This window comes from Macaca mulatta, chromosome 8 (assembly GCF_049350105.2).
Source record: "Macaca mulatta isolate MMU2019108-1 chromosome 8, T2T-MMU8v2.0, whole genome shotgun sequence".
NCBI classification, from domain to species: domain Eukaryota; kingdom Metazoa; phylum Chordata; class Mammalia; order Primates; family Cercopithecidae; genus Macaca; species Macaca mulatta.
Window position 1 is genome coordinate 108,613,804 of NC_133413.1, and position 14,032 is coordinate 108,627,835.

Below are 14,032 nucleotides of genomic sequence, written 5' to 3' on the forward strand. Positions count from 1 at the left end.
TACTTAAAAAAAACTTATTTATGAATATATTTTATCATGGCCTATAAATTATTTGAGGACAGGAATTCTGTCTTAATCATCTTTTTATCACTAATATTCAAGATTAGTTTGCAAATCCCCCTTTATATCTGCATTCTGTCATTAAATACCTTAGGTTAATTTCATCATTATTCAACCATTAACTATAAAAGATGACAGATATTAGATAAAAGGATTGAAAGTTCCCTTAAGTCACTTGATAAATGAGAAAAATAATGTATCTAGGAACTAATTTTTAGCTTATAAAACTCAGGTATTGGTAATTTTTTTTCACCTTTTTTCTTTTTTTTTTTTTTTATTATACTTTAAGTTCTAGGGTACATGTGCACAACGTGCAGGTTTGTTACATATGTATACATGTGCCATGTTGGTGTGCTGCACCCATTAACTCGTCATTTACATTAGGTATACCTCCTAATGCTATCCCTCCCTCCTTCCCCCACCCCACAACAGGCCTGGTGTGTGATATTCCCCTTCCTGTGTCCAAGTGTTCTCATTATTCAATTACCACCTATAAGTGAGAACATGTGGTGTTTGGTTTTTTGTCCTTGTGATAGTTTGCTGAGAATGATGGTTTCCAGCTGCATCCATGTCCCTACAAAGGACATGAGCTCATCCTTTTGTATGGCTGCATAGTAGTCCATGGTGTATATGTGCCACATTTTCTTAATCCAGTCTATAACTGAGGTATATTTGGGTTGGTTCCAAGTCTTTGCTATTGTGAATAGTGCCATAATAAACATACATGTGCAAGTGCCTTTATAGCACATGATTTATAATCCTTTGGGTATATATCCAGTAATGGGATGGCTGGATCAAATGGTATTTCTAGTTCTAGATCCTGAGGAATCGCCACACTGTCTTCCACAATGATTGAACTAGTTTACAGTCCCACCAACAGTGTAAAAGTGTTCCTATTTCTCCACATCCTCTCCAGCACCTGTTGTTTCCTGACTTTTTAATGATCACCATTCTAACTGGTGTGAGATGGTATCTCATTGTGGTTTTGATTTGCATTTCTCTGATGGCCAGTGATGATGAGCATTTTTTCATGTGTCTGTTGGCTGCATAAATGTCTTCTTTTGAGAAGTGTCTGTTCATATCCTTTGCCCACTTTTTGATGGGGTTGTTTGTTTTTTTCTTGTAAATTTGATTGAGTTCTTTGTAGGTTCTGGATATTAGCCCTTCATCAGATGAGTAGATTGCAAAAATTTTCTCCCATTCTGTAGGTTGCCTGTTCACTCTGATGGTAGTTTCTTTTGCTGTGCAGAAGCTCTTTAGTTTAATTAGATCCCATTTGTCAATTTTGGCTTTTGTTGCCGTTGCTTTTGGTGCTTTATACATGAAGTCCTTGCCCATGCCTATGTCCTGAATGGTATTGTCTAGGTTTTCTTCTAGGGTTTTTATGGTTTTAGGTCTAACATTTAAGTTAGACCTAAAACCATTAATTTTTGTATAAGGTGTAAAGAAGGGATCCAGTTTCAGCTTTCTACATATGGCTACCCAGTTTTCCCAGCACCATTTATTAAATAGGGAATCTTTTCCCCATTTCTTGTTTTTGCCAGGTTTGTCAAAGATCAGATGGTTGTAGATGTGTGGTATTATTTCTGAGGACTCTGTTCTGTTCCATTGGTCTATATCTCTGTTTTGGTACCAGTACCATGCTGTTTTGGTTACTGTAGCCTTGTAGTATAGTTCGAAGTCAGGTAGCATGATGCCTCCAGCTTTGTTCTTTTGGCTTAGGATTGTCTTGGCAATGCGGGCTCTTTTTTGGTTCCATATGAACTTTAAAGTCATTTTTTCCAATCCTGTGAAGAAAGTCAATGGTAGCTTGATGGTGATGGCATTGAATCTATAAATTACCTTGGGCAGTATGGCCATTTTCACGATATTGATTTTTCCTATCCATGAGCATGGAATGCTCTTCTATTTGTTTGTATCCTCTTTTATTTCGTTGAGCAGTGGTTTGTAGTTCTTCTTGAAGAGGCCCTTGTAAGTTGGATTCCTAGGTATTTTATTCTCTTTGGAGCAATGTGAATGGGAGTTTACTCATGATTTGACTCTCTGTTTGTCTGTTATTGGTGTATAAGAATGCTTGTGATTTTTGTACATTGATTTTGTATCCTGAGACTTTGCTGAAGTTGCTTATCAGCTTAAGGAGATTTTGGGCTGAGATGATGGGGTTTTCTAAGTATACAATCATGTCATCTGCAAAGAGGGACAATTTGACTTCCTCTTTTCCTAATTGAATACCCTTTATTTCTTTCTCCTGCCTGATTGCCCTGGCCAGAACTTCCAACACTATGTTGAATAGGAGTGGTGAGAGAGGGCATCCTTGTCTTGTGCCAGTTTTCAAAGGGAATGCTTCCAGTTTTTGCCCATTCAGTATGATATTGGCTATGGGTTTGTCATAAATAGCTCTTATTATTTTGAGATACGTTCCATCAATACTGAATTTATTGAGAGTTTTTAGCATGAAGGGCTGTTGAATTTTGTCAGAGGCATTTTCTGCCTCTATTGAGATAATCACGTGGTTTTTGTCTTTGGTTCTGTTTATATGCTGGATTACGTTTATTGATTTGTGTATGTTGAACCAGCCTTGCATCCCAGGGATGAAGCCCACTTGATCATGGTGGATAAGCTTTTTGATGTGCTGCTGGATTCAGTTTGCCAGTATTTTATTGAGGATTTTTCCTTCAATGTTCATCAAGGATATTGGTCTCAAATTCTCTTTTTTTGTTGTATCTCTGCCAGGCTTTGGTATCAGGATGATGCTGGCCTCATAAAATGAGTTAGGGAGGATTCCCTCTTTTTCTGTTGATTGGAATAGTTTCAGAAGGAATGGTACCAGCTCCTCCTTGTACCTCTGTAGAATTCGGCTGTGAATCTGTCTGGTCCTGGACTTTTTTTGGTTGGTAGGCTGTTAATTATTGCCTCAATTTCAGAGCCTGTTATTGGTCTATTCAGGGATTCAACTTCTTCCTGGTTTAGTCTTGGGAGAGTGTATGTGTCCAGGAATTTATCCATTTCCTCTAGGTTTTCTAGTTTCTTTGCGTAGAAGTGTTTATAGTATGTTTATAGTATTCTCTGATGGTAGTTTGTATTTCTGTGGGGTCGGTGGTGATATCCCCTTTATCATTTTTTATTGTGTCTATTTGATTCTTCTTCTTTATTAGTCTTGCTAGTGGTCTATCAATTTTGTTGATCTTTTCAAAAAACCAGCTCCTGGATTCATTGATTCTTGAAGGGTTTTTTATGTCTCTATCTCCTTCAGTTCTGCTCTGATTTTAGTTATTTCTTGCCTTCTGCTAGATTTTGAATGTGTTTGCTCTTACTTCTCTAGTTCCTTTAATTGTGATGTTAGGGTGTCAGTTTTAGATCTTTCCTGCTTTCTCTCGTGGGCATTTAGTGCTATAAATTTCCCTCTCCACACTGCTTTAAATGTATCCCAGAGATTCTGGTATGTTGTATCTTTGTTCTCATTGGTTTCAAAGAACATCTTTATTTCTGCCTTCATTTCGTTATGTACCCAGTAGTCATTCAGGAGCAGGCTGTTCATTTTCCATGTAGTTGAGTGGTTTTGAGTGAATTTCTTAATCCTGAGTTCTAGTTTGATTGCGCTGTGGTCTGAGAGACACTTTGTTATAATTTCTGTTCTTTTACATTTGCTGAGGGTGCTTTACTTCTAACTATGTGGTCAGTTTTGGTATAAGTGCTATGTGGTGCTGAGAAGAATATATATTCTGTTGATTTGGGGTGGAGAATTCTGTAGATGTCTATTAGGTCTGCTTGGTGCAGAGCTGAGTTCAAGTCCTGGATATCCTTGTTAACTTTCTGTCTCATTTATCTGTCTAATGTTGACAGTGGGGTGCTAAAGTCTCCCATTATTACTGTTTGGGAGTCTAAGTCTCTTTGTAGGTCTCTAAGGACTTGCTTTATGAATCTGGGTGCTCCTGTATTGGGTGCATATATATTTAGGATAGTTAGCTCTTCTTGTTGAATTGATCCCTTTACCCTTTACCATGGCCTTCTTTGTCTCTTTTGATCTTTGTTCATTTAGAGTCTGTTTTATTAGAGACTAGGATTGCAACCCCTGCCTTTTTTTGTTTTCCATTTTCTTGGTAGATCTTTCTCCAACCCTTTATTTTGAGCCTATGTGTGTCTCTGCATGTGAGATGGGTCTCCTGAATACAGTACACTGATGGGTCTTGATTCTTTACCCAATTTGCCAGTCTGTGTCTTTTAATTGGTGCATTTAGCCCTTTTACATTTAAGGTTAATAGTGTTATGTGTGAATTTGATCCTGTCATTGTGATGTTAGCTGGTTATTTTGCTCATTAGTTGATGCAGTTTCTTTCTAGCATCGATGGTCATTACCATTTTTTTTTTTCTTTTTGAGATAGGGTCTCACTCAGGTTGCCCAGGCTGGAGTGCAGTGGTGCAATCTTGGTTCACTGCAGCCTTGTCCTCCCAGGCTCAGGTGATCCTCCTGCCTCAGCCTCCCAAGTAGCTGCGACTACAGGTGCATGCCACCACACCTGGCTATTTTATATATATATATATAGTAGAGATGGGGTTTTGCCATGTTGCCCAAGCTGGTCTTGAACTCCTGGACTCAAGCAATCCATTTGCCTCGGTCTCCCAAAGTGCTGGGATTATAGGCATCAGCCACTGCATCAGGCATTGGCCATTCTTATTTCTGAGTCCATACATCTTCCACAAATGATTCTACAAACCACATTATATTAAAAAGGGTATCGAAAAATAGTATGTTGGGAGAGATAGAATCCACATATGAATGCATTTAGAAAAACATTTAACCATGAAGAATTTGACAATGTTGACTAAAAACTCTGCTAGCAGAATCAAACCAAGGAGGAAAAGAAAAAGAGAAAACATTTTCAAGACATTATGCTCAAGGGAAACATGATCAGGGAAAACAAATGCTCAACATACCAACACTGGTGTCACATTTAGAGCTCAAAATTTTAAAAAATATGATCTCCCTGGAAGAGGGGAGGCATTGTTTTATTTAAAGTGCCTAAAGTATTTGTATTCATTATCATATGTCAGCAGCAATTCAAACAGGATTGTGTCACAGAAGAAAATATGATTCTCTATAATTCTTCTCACCAATGATATGTCCAACAATAGCTGGAAAATGCAATACATAAATGATGGCTTTGCCATACATCAGAAATGTTTCTTACAGCCAAGAAGGCTACTGTCATTTTCCATTAATAACTATATGTCCAAATAAAATATTTAAGAACAATGTTCTGTGCTACTTTTGGGAAAAGCCAAATATAAATTGTAGTTAGTTGGTGCAGCAAATTTTTTGTGGTTTTCATTTTTATGCAATACTTTCTTGTAACAACATAACAAATATATCCTTTGGAGTGTGGTAGTCTATTAGGTAACACAGATGTTTTCATTGAATTTTATTGTGTTCATACAATTTTATAACATTAATATTATTATAAAGACCCATTATAAAATATACAAATGCTCAACATACCAACACTAGTGTCACATTTAGAGCTCAAATTTAAAAAAAAATATGATCTCCCTGGAAGAGGGGAGGCATTGTTTTATTTAAAGTGCCTAAAGTATTTGTATTTTAATGGGTTATTATAATAATAAAATGACATGAAATTATAATTCAATGCATTATAATAATATAATCCACTCAATTGATTAATATAATAATCCATTATCAATTATTTTATAATAATTCATTATAATTATTAATTAATAATTTGCTATAGCAAAAATTGATCACATTTAGCAGTGGTCACAATAGAAATGGAAGTATTTCATGTGAGAAGAGATGGCAGCTCCAAGACAGAATAATGCTTGTCTCTAAATGAGACTTACACCCATTTCAGTAATTTGTTTCCAGTTTTTATTGCACATACTTTTTACGGATAGTATTATTTATTTCCTGATCAAGCAACGCTGCAATTACATGAATTAAATAATTACTTACCTAGTAAATCTGAGGCTCTCAAATTGTCTTTCAGAAATGTAACAGAAATAATGGCACTACCTAGAAAGAAAATGGCCATTAGTGGTAGTTCCAATATAAAAGTGTCTATTACGCAATGCCTTTCGAAAGAAGTTAAGCAATTTGTGTCTTACGCCTGATGAGCTATGTCCTGATCAGAGACATTCAGCAGTTGTGGCTATAAAAAGGCCTTTCTTCCCCCTGTGGCTGAGGATATGTGAAAATTGGTGTGGTTTACAACGGATGTGTCTTGTATATTGTGAGGGCTTAATAAAGGTTTACTAAATGACAGAACAAACGAATGGAAAGAAAGAAGAAAGGCAGAGCAGGAAGGGGTAGAAAGACAGGAAGAGATAGAAAGGAAGGAAAGAAAGAAGGATGGGGCAGGGTGCAGTGCCTCACGCCTGTAAGGCTCAGCACTTTGGGAGGATCACTTGAGTCCAGGAGTTCAAGATAAGCCAGGGCAACATAGTGAAACACCCCATCTCTACTTAAAATACAAAAAATTAGCCAGGCATGATGGCATGGGCCTGTAGTCCCAGCTACTGGGGAGGCTAAGGTGAGTGGATTTCTTGAGCCTGGGAGATTGAGGCTGTAGTGAGCCATGATGGCACCACTGCACTGCAGCCTCAGTGACAGAAGGAGATCCTGTCTCAAAAAAAAAAAAAAAAAAAAAAAAGAAAGAAAGAAAGGACAGGAAGAACTTTAAATATGTGCTAAACGGAAACTCATGATTTCCCAGCATTTCCTCCCATAATTCCTGTTCTGACAATTCCTGTATCTACTTACTAACACCAGAATCCCAGGACTTCTCCTATTTCTTTTCTATTTGACGATCCACATCCAACAGGTCACTGGGTCAAAGTCTGTAGTCCACTTTCTATTTTTTTCTTTTTTTTTGAGACAGGATTTTGTTCTTTTTTTTTTTTTTTTTTTTTTTGAGACGGAGTCTCCCTCTGTCGCCCGGGCTGGAGTGCAGTGGCCGGATCTCAGCTCACTGCAAGCTCCGCCTCCCGGGTTTACGCCATTCTCCTGCCTCAGCCTCCCGAATAGCTGGGACTACAGGCGCCCGCCACCTCGCCCGGCTAGTTTTTTGTATTTTTTTTAGTAGAGACGGGGTTTCACCGTGTTAGCCAGGATGGTCTCGATCTCCTGACCTCGTGATCCGCCCGCCTCGGCCTCCCAGAGTGCTGGGATTACAGGCTTGAGCCACCGCGCCCGGCCTGGATTTTGTTCTTTTGCCCAGGCTGGAGTGCAGTGGCAAGATCATAACTCACTGCAACATTGCACTCCTAGGCTCAAACGATCCACAGGCTTACGCCACCCTCCCAGCCAATTAAAAATCTTTTTTTGTAGAAATGGGGTCTCACTATGTTGCCCAGGCTGGCATCAAACTCCTGGGCTCAAGTGATCCTCCTGCCTCGACCTCCCAAAGTATTGGGATTACAGGCGTGAGCCACTGCAACCAGACTTATTTCCTTCTCTGTTAGGTCTGTTCCCGAATCTTCATTGCTGTGATCACCAGCCCTGTCCCAAGCTCAGGGCAGCTTCTCCTCTGGCTTAGACCATTAGCTTCTCTCTGACCTCACATTTCCCCCTTTTCCCCTTTCCCCATACCACCACCAGAGTAATCACTCTAAAATGCAAATCTGATGTAAATGCACTGCTTTCAACCCCTAAGTGGCTGGTCTACAGGACAAAGGTCACACTACCAAGCTGAACACTCGAAGAGCTATGATTTTGCTTCTGATGCTTTGGTCCCATTTGTCTTTATTTCTTTGATAATCTGTAGTCCACCCTTACTGAAGTAATTATAATTCCCAGAATCCACCGTGCAGTTTCATGCTCAATGGCTTATACATGTCCAGCTCTGCCCCTGTCCTTGTGACTAGCTCTAGACTCAAGTGTCACTTCTGGATTCCCCTGGGCTGAGCTGATCACCCCACCCGTATGCTCTGATGACCCCTGTATATAGCTTTTTCACCACACCTAGATTTATATGCCTGTCTTCCCCTGAAAGACCATCAGTTCCTTTTAATCTCAGATATGTCTTCTTATTCTTCTAAGAGCTCCAGTGAGTAGCTGTATCTAGCACATAAACAGTGTTCAATAAATGCTCATTAAATGAAATGAGAGAGTATGGGATCTCAGCCTTGCAGCTGTTCTCCTTCCCATTAGTGACACTACTGGACTCTCTCCCATACAGTCGATCCACGGTCTGCTACTGTCACCTCAGGTATCAGGGTTAAACTGAACCTCTCTGAGTTGTTCCTCTTATGGGGCCATTTCTCTATGAGTATAGGCATGGGAAAATCCAAAATTGTAATAATACAAAAAAATATGCAACATAATATATGCTGTAAATTTTTAACAAAAACGATTTGCTGTTTGTTTTTTAAAAGCAAAAGTACAGGAAAGAAAATGATCATAAAATAATATCATCCTGTAAAGAAAATTGCCGTTAATATATTGGTGTTTTTATTTCTCTTCAGTTGAGATCAAACTTTAGTGGCAAATTTATTTTCTCAGTTTCCTCAGTCAACACATTACAGTTTGCCATGTCATCAAGAATTCTTCATAGACATAATTTTAATGGTATAATAATCCATTAAACAGATGGTGTGGTTAAATTTGAATGTGACTATATCTGATATTTTGGCAGTTTATTGAAAACAAAATAAGTCCACACCAGAAACCCTCATGCGGGATAAGATGGGATGCTATTTGTCTCTGTTGGGTTTTTTTTTTTTTTGTCTCAACTTAGCTTTTTCTCATTCTGGTTGATCTTTGTCCTTCAAAACTTTTCCTGGGCAGGTTACTTATAGGAAAGGAAGCTTCACACAGAGTAAACCAGGCCTGGGAAATGCTCATCAGGCATGAGTTTGAGTGTTGTGGTTTCAAAACATTAAAGCAAGATTTTCTGTAGATAAACTAATGCATGACTACATGGCTCATTAAATTAAGAAATGAATTTGGGATAGGTATAAAAATGTATGCAAATTTTCTATTTCAGATTTGAACCAAAATAATCCAGGGAAACTAATTTCACATGGTAGAGCATGAGAAAAGGTATTAAAAACCTGAACCCCTACCCCACCCTCCAATCCCAGACTTCCTGTGTAATTAAGTAAGGGATGTTTCTAAGTAGGAGATAGATTAGCAATAAAAATAGGTGAAGTGTTGCTGCGTTAACACATCCCAAATGTGTTCCATTCTAACAATCCTTGAGGTGACCATTTCACAACAAAGGATTATAGTAAGAAGGGAAACATTGCTTACATGGAATGAGGAGATTTTAAGCTAGTAGGAGACATAGACATAATCCACTCCAGGTTCTAAACTTGAAATTGGGAAACTGAGGTCCAAAGAATTTGTTTGTCTATTCACTGAGCCATCCATTTAAAACACATTTACATTACAGCAGAGCTGGAACAGGCACCCATATTTCCTTACTCTCAGTCCAGAGCTCTTTCTAGTACACTATACCCCATTGGCTCCCTTGAAGTAAGAAAACATCATTTTACTTTTCTTGTTGCTAAGCCACAGTTTCTTAATACATTTACTTTCAGAAGGAAGAGGGGAAAATGTTATATGGGAAATAATTTCATTGCTAAAAGCAAAAAGGACATAATTGGTAACAAAAAACTGGAAGTACACTACTTGTATCAAATTATATCAATTGCTATAAAATAATTGTCAGAATTTTATGAAACATAAATATGCTACTCTTCCTTTCTGAAAGATAATAGAAGTCTAATGCACTTCCATATTCAGCTAATAATATTTTTTTTTCTGTTTTAAGAGAACATGAGATTTTCTACAAAATTTTTAGGTAATAGAACAAAAAGATATTTTAGTTTTATTTATCTAGTAAAAAAGGCAATAAAAAAGAACATTCTATTAAGATACATTTACTTTCAACTCATTTATCTTGCAAAACATGCTAAAATGAGAGCTGTGCTGAGCAAAAAGGCAGTATTGAGCAATAGCTAATAACATGACTTTTAAGTAGAGTAGTAAATTTTTCAAATGAGAAAAATGTAAACTGAAGTACTCTCATATATGTTTGTAATCAGAGGTCTGTCAAGTTCAACACTTTTTGGTAGTTGCTATAACAATAACCATTGCCTAATGAACACCTAGAAAAGGGGGAACTCTATTATACTTTTATTCCTATAGTAAAATTTAATATTCAAAAATAGAACATTTCAAGATTAATCATTTAAAAAGCATGAAAACAGAACACACAATTGATTGCTTAGGTAAATATCCAGTCATAACTATAGTTTCACCATAGCTAGTACAAAATTAAACAGATTTGTACTAGCTATGGTGAAACTATAGTTATGACTGGATATTTACTTAAGCAATCAATTGTGTGTGCATTTTTGGTTTGAGACATGTTTGGGCAGAGACTCATGAATGCTTTTCCCTCTGGCCTTCAGAAGACACTGGTTTACAGAGAGTGCTCACTGATCTCGGTGCTTTATTAAAAAGTACCTTTTCAGGGGGGAAAATTGATGTAAGAAAAACCAGGAGGAAGATGCGAGCTCTCCTAAGCACACAGTAGTCCTAGCAGGTTAATAAAATGTCCCTGCTTCAGACAGGCTATTTTCCCAGTCAAAACTCACTGCCCATAGTCAGTGAACTGTTATTCTTGGCAGGTGGGAAATGTTTATAAAATGTGACACCCTTTCCCCATAAGCTTATCAACAATTGATGGCCATTGCAGTTACCCAAGAATCATCTTATCTTGGGGCCGATATACAAAATTTGCAAAAGGGGGTCTAATCTGAGCTGAGCTGTCTTCAACTCATTCTTATTTCATTATCCTTAAGGAAATGCTCAGTTGGAAAGGCTGAGGCTGATTCACGAGGATGCTGGGAAGTGGAATACGGACAGGAATTAGCCAAAAAGACTTCCCTACTGTTTTGTTACTCAGAGTATCACTCCAGGTGAAAAGAAGAAGGTCCTATTGAAGAACTGAAGTTCCACAACACTGCCTAGGTGGCTGGGTGCTGGGCTGGGGTGTAGAACACCTGGGTTTGAGTGTTGCTCTTTCCAGAACCAGCTATGGAATACAGCACATGTTAACACGCTAGCCTCAGTTTTATTTCCTCAACCAGTGAAAGGAAGCATTTGTGCTTCATCCTTTCTAATTATTCTCCTTGCTTGAACATTTTATAAATAGTCAGTTATTAGAAATAAGAGTGCATGGATCAAGCTGTGCTCTTTGTGTTTTCCCAGGTGGCTTTCAGTATTTGAGGGAAAAGAGACAGGTCCTCTGTTTTCCAAGATGACCATGGTCTATGTGTGCACGTATAACTGAAAGCACCAAGATTTGACACAGTATCTTTCCTTTACTTAGTGATGATACGTGTGAACAGGTATACCCACTAGTAGGCAAAGAAACACAACCCCGGTGGATAAATGAATGGGCAGGAACACAAGGAATTAAAAAATGAGAGCAGACAAACACATACGTGAAAGTCCAAATCATCAGTAATAAAGATAATTTAGAGCCAGGTGCTCTTTTCCACGTGCAATTTTAAGGCTGAGTATTGACAGGGAAGAAGTAAAGTCAGTACGCCCTCACATTGCTAGTGTCATTGTAAATTGATGCAAACTTTCTGATGAGTGATTTTACAATATCTATCAACAGCATCAAACAGTTCAAATTCTTTGACCTAGTAATTCTGCAACTGTGAACTGTTCTAAGGAAGCATTCTAAAAAACTGAGAGTCTCAAGCCTAAAGGTGTCAATTACAAAATTATTTTTCATAGTGGAAAACTGGAATAATCTAAATGTTCAGCAATAATCAGTAGAATATTATGCAGCTAATAGAATTTATTATGGAAAATTACATAGTGATATTGAAAATTTTATGCTATTATGTTGAAGGAGGTAGAAAATTATATTGATACAATGATCATGACAGGAAAATTTATACATAATAATGGTGGCTGAATATTCTACTTATTAAGGGTTTGACATGGAATAATTAACTCTTTCTATCCTCCCAACATCTCAGTGAGATAGTTGGCATTGTTATGCTCATTTTACAGGTAAAGAAGCTGAGGCTTGGAGAGTTTAAGTTTATTACACAATGTCACGCAGTGACTCCAGAGTCAAGCACTAGACCACAATGGCCATAATGCATTAAAAAAATAAAAGGTGAAAGGTAATATACCATTGGTATACCATGGTATAAAAGGCGAAAGGTAATGTACCATTGATAATATACCAATTTATCAAATTTCATTTAGACAGGAGGAATAAGTTTTAGTGGTCTATTGCACAGCATGGTGACCAAGTTAACAGTAATACATATTTCAAAATTCCTAAAATAGTAGATTTTAAAAGTTCTTTTTTTTTGAGACAGTGTCTCCTTCTGTTACCCAGGCTGGAGTGCAGTGGCGCAGTCATGTCTCACTGGAGCCTCAACCTCCTGAGCTCACACGATTCTCCCACCTCAGCCTCCCAAGGAGCTGGGACTATAGGCAATACCGTGTACTAAAATCTAGCCTGGATAGTTTTTCAATTTTTTGTAGACACAGAGTCTCACTGTGTTGCCCAGGCTAGTCTCAAACGTCTGGGCTCAACTGATCCTCCTACTTTGGCCTCCCAAAGTGCTGAGATTACAGCAAAAGCCACTGTACCCACCCTAATTTTTATTTATTTATTTATTTTTAAAACGGAGCCTGGCTCTCTTGCCCAGGCTGGAGTGCATTGGCGATCTCGGCTCACTGCAACTTCCGCCTCCTAAGTTCAAGCGAGTCTCCTGCCTCAGCCTCCCAGGTAGTTGGGACTATAGGAGTCCACCACCATGCCCGGCTAATTTTTGTATTTTTCGTAGAGATGAGGTTTCACTATGTTGGCCAGGCTGGTTTTGAGCTCGTAACCTTGTGATCCTTCCGCCTTGGCCTCCCAAAGTGCTAGGATTACAGGAGTGAGCCACAGCGCCCGGTCTTTTGCCTACATATTTTTAACCATACAAAATGAGAAGTAGATGAGATGATAAATATGTTAATTAGCCTGATGTAATATTTTTACAGCATATATGTCTATCAAAACACCACACTGTACCCCATAAACATATAAAATTATTTGTCAATTAAAACAATTTTTAAAATTACATTAAAAAATAAAAAATTTTGAAAAGATAATATGCCAAAATCCAAAGAGTGGTTCTGTAGAAGTCATGGGGGGTGGGGCGGGGGAAGACGGCAGGAATACTATCCATAAGTGGAAAGGACATACAACCTTCTTCTAGTCTTTCCTCTGGTGCAAAATGGTACCTCCATGGAGGAGTCTAACGTATTTAATGTATCCAGTTGCCCTTGAAGCTCTAATGCTTTAAGGTCAGGAAGCTTCTCAGCAGCAATTGCAGTGGACTGATTCCTACTGGTGAGTCATCTGTTCTCCTATTAAGTGTCACTTAGGTTGGCAATCAAAATGGAAATTCATTTAGGTTGGCAATCAAAATGGAGATTCATTTTGATCAAGGTTCACATAAGGAAACCTATACATGGGCATTTGGATTCAGGTAAAAGACCAAGCAAGTTTCCGGTGCCTTCCAATGATGTCGGGGAGGGTGCCAGTCCCAGAGCGAGGTATGTGTCTTGGTTTTGTGCTTCCTTGTGCGTCTTGATTTACTTAGGAATCAACTCTCGGTTTGTCCTTCATTCACATACTCTCTGATATCCTTCAGTTTATGAGACTCAGTCCAAGACCAGCTGTTATTATGGAAGAGTTATTTGATGCTCTAAGACCCATAGCAGGTCACGAGAGAGAAAAAGCCAACCATAAATTAACCTGATGCATGAGTATTCAGAAAAGTTGTAAATACTTGGTTTGGGTTCTTCTGTAATAGCTACTAATGAGGATTAGTAAATGAGAAGTTAAATACCACACTTCTCTGTTAGCAATTTAGCTCAAGGGCAGCTTTTTACATATCAGTTTAGAACCCTGTGTCTGTAGAATAA

The 14,032-nt window shown here is 38.2% G+C and overlaps 1 protein-coding gene across 2 annotated transcripts in view; it reads right to left on the minus strand.

Annotated features, from left to right (window-relative positions):
• The window catches only part of NIPAL2 (NIPA like domain containing 2), a 101,706-nt gene that overhangs the window by 43,237 nt on the left and 44,437 nt on the right, over window positions 1-14,032 (minus strand). For both annotated transcript variants that reach the window (XR_013397358.1, XM_001094434.5), the window contains exon 4: window positions 6,029-6,088. Coding sequence is in view for 1 of the 2 variants with exons in the window: in XM_001094434.5 (XP_001094434.1) it covers window positions 6,029-6,088 (60 nt within the window). In the remaining variant the exon portion in view is untranslated. The remainder of the gene's footprint in view (window positions 1-6,028; window positions 6,089-14,032) is intronic.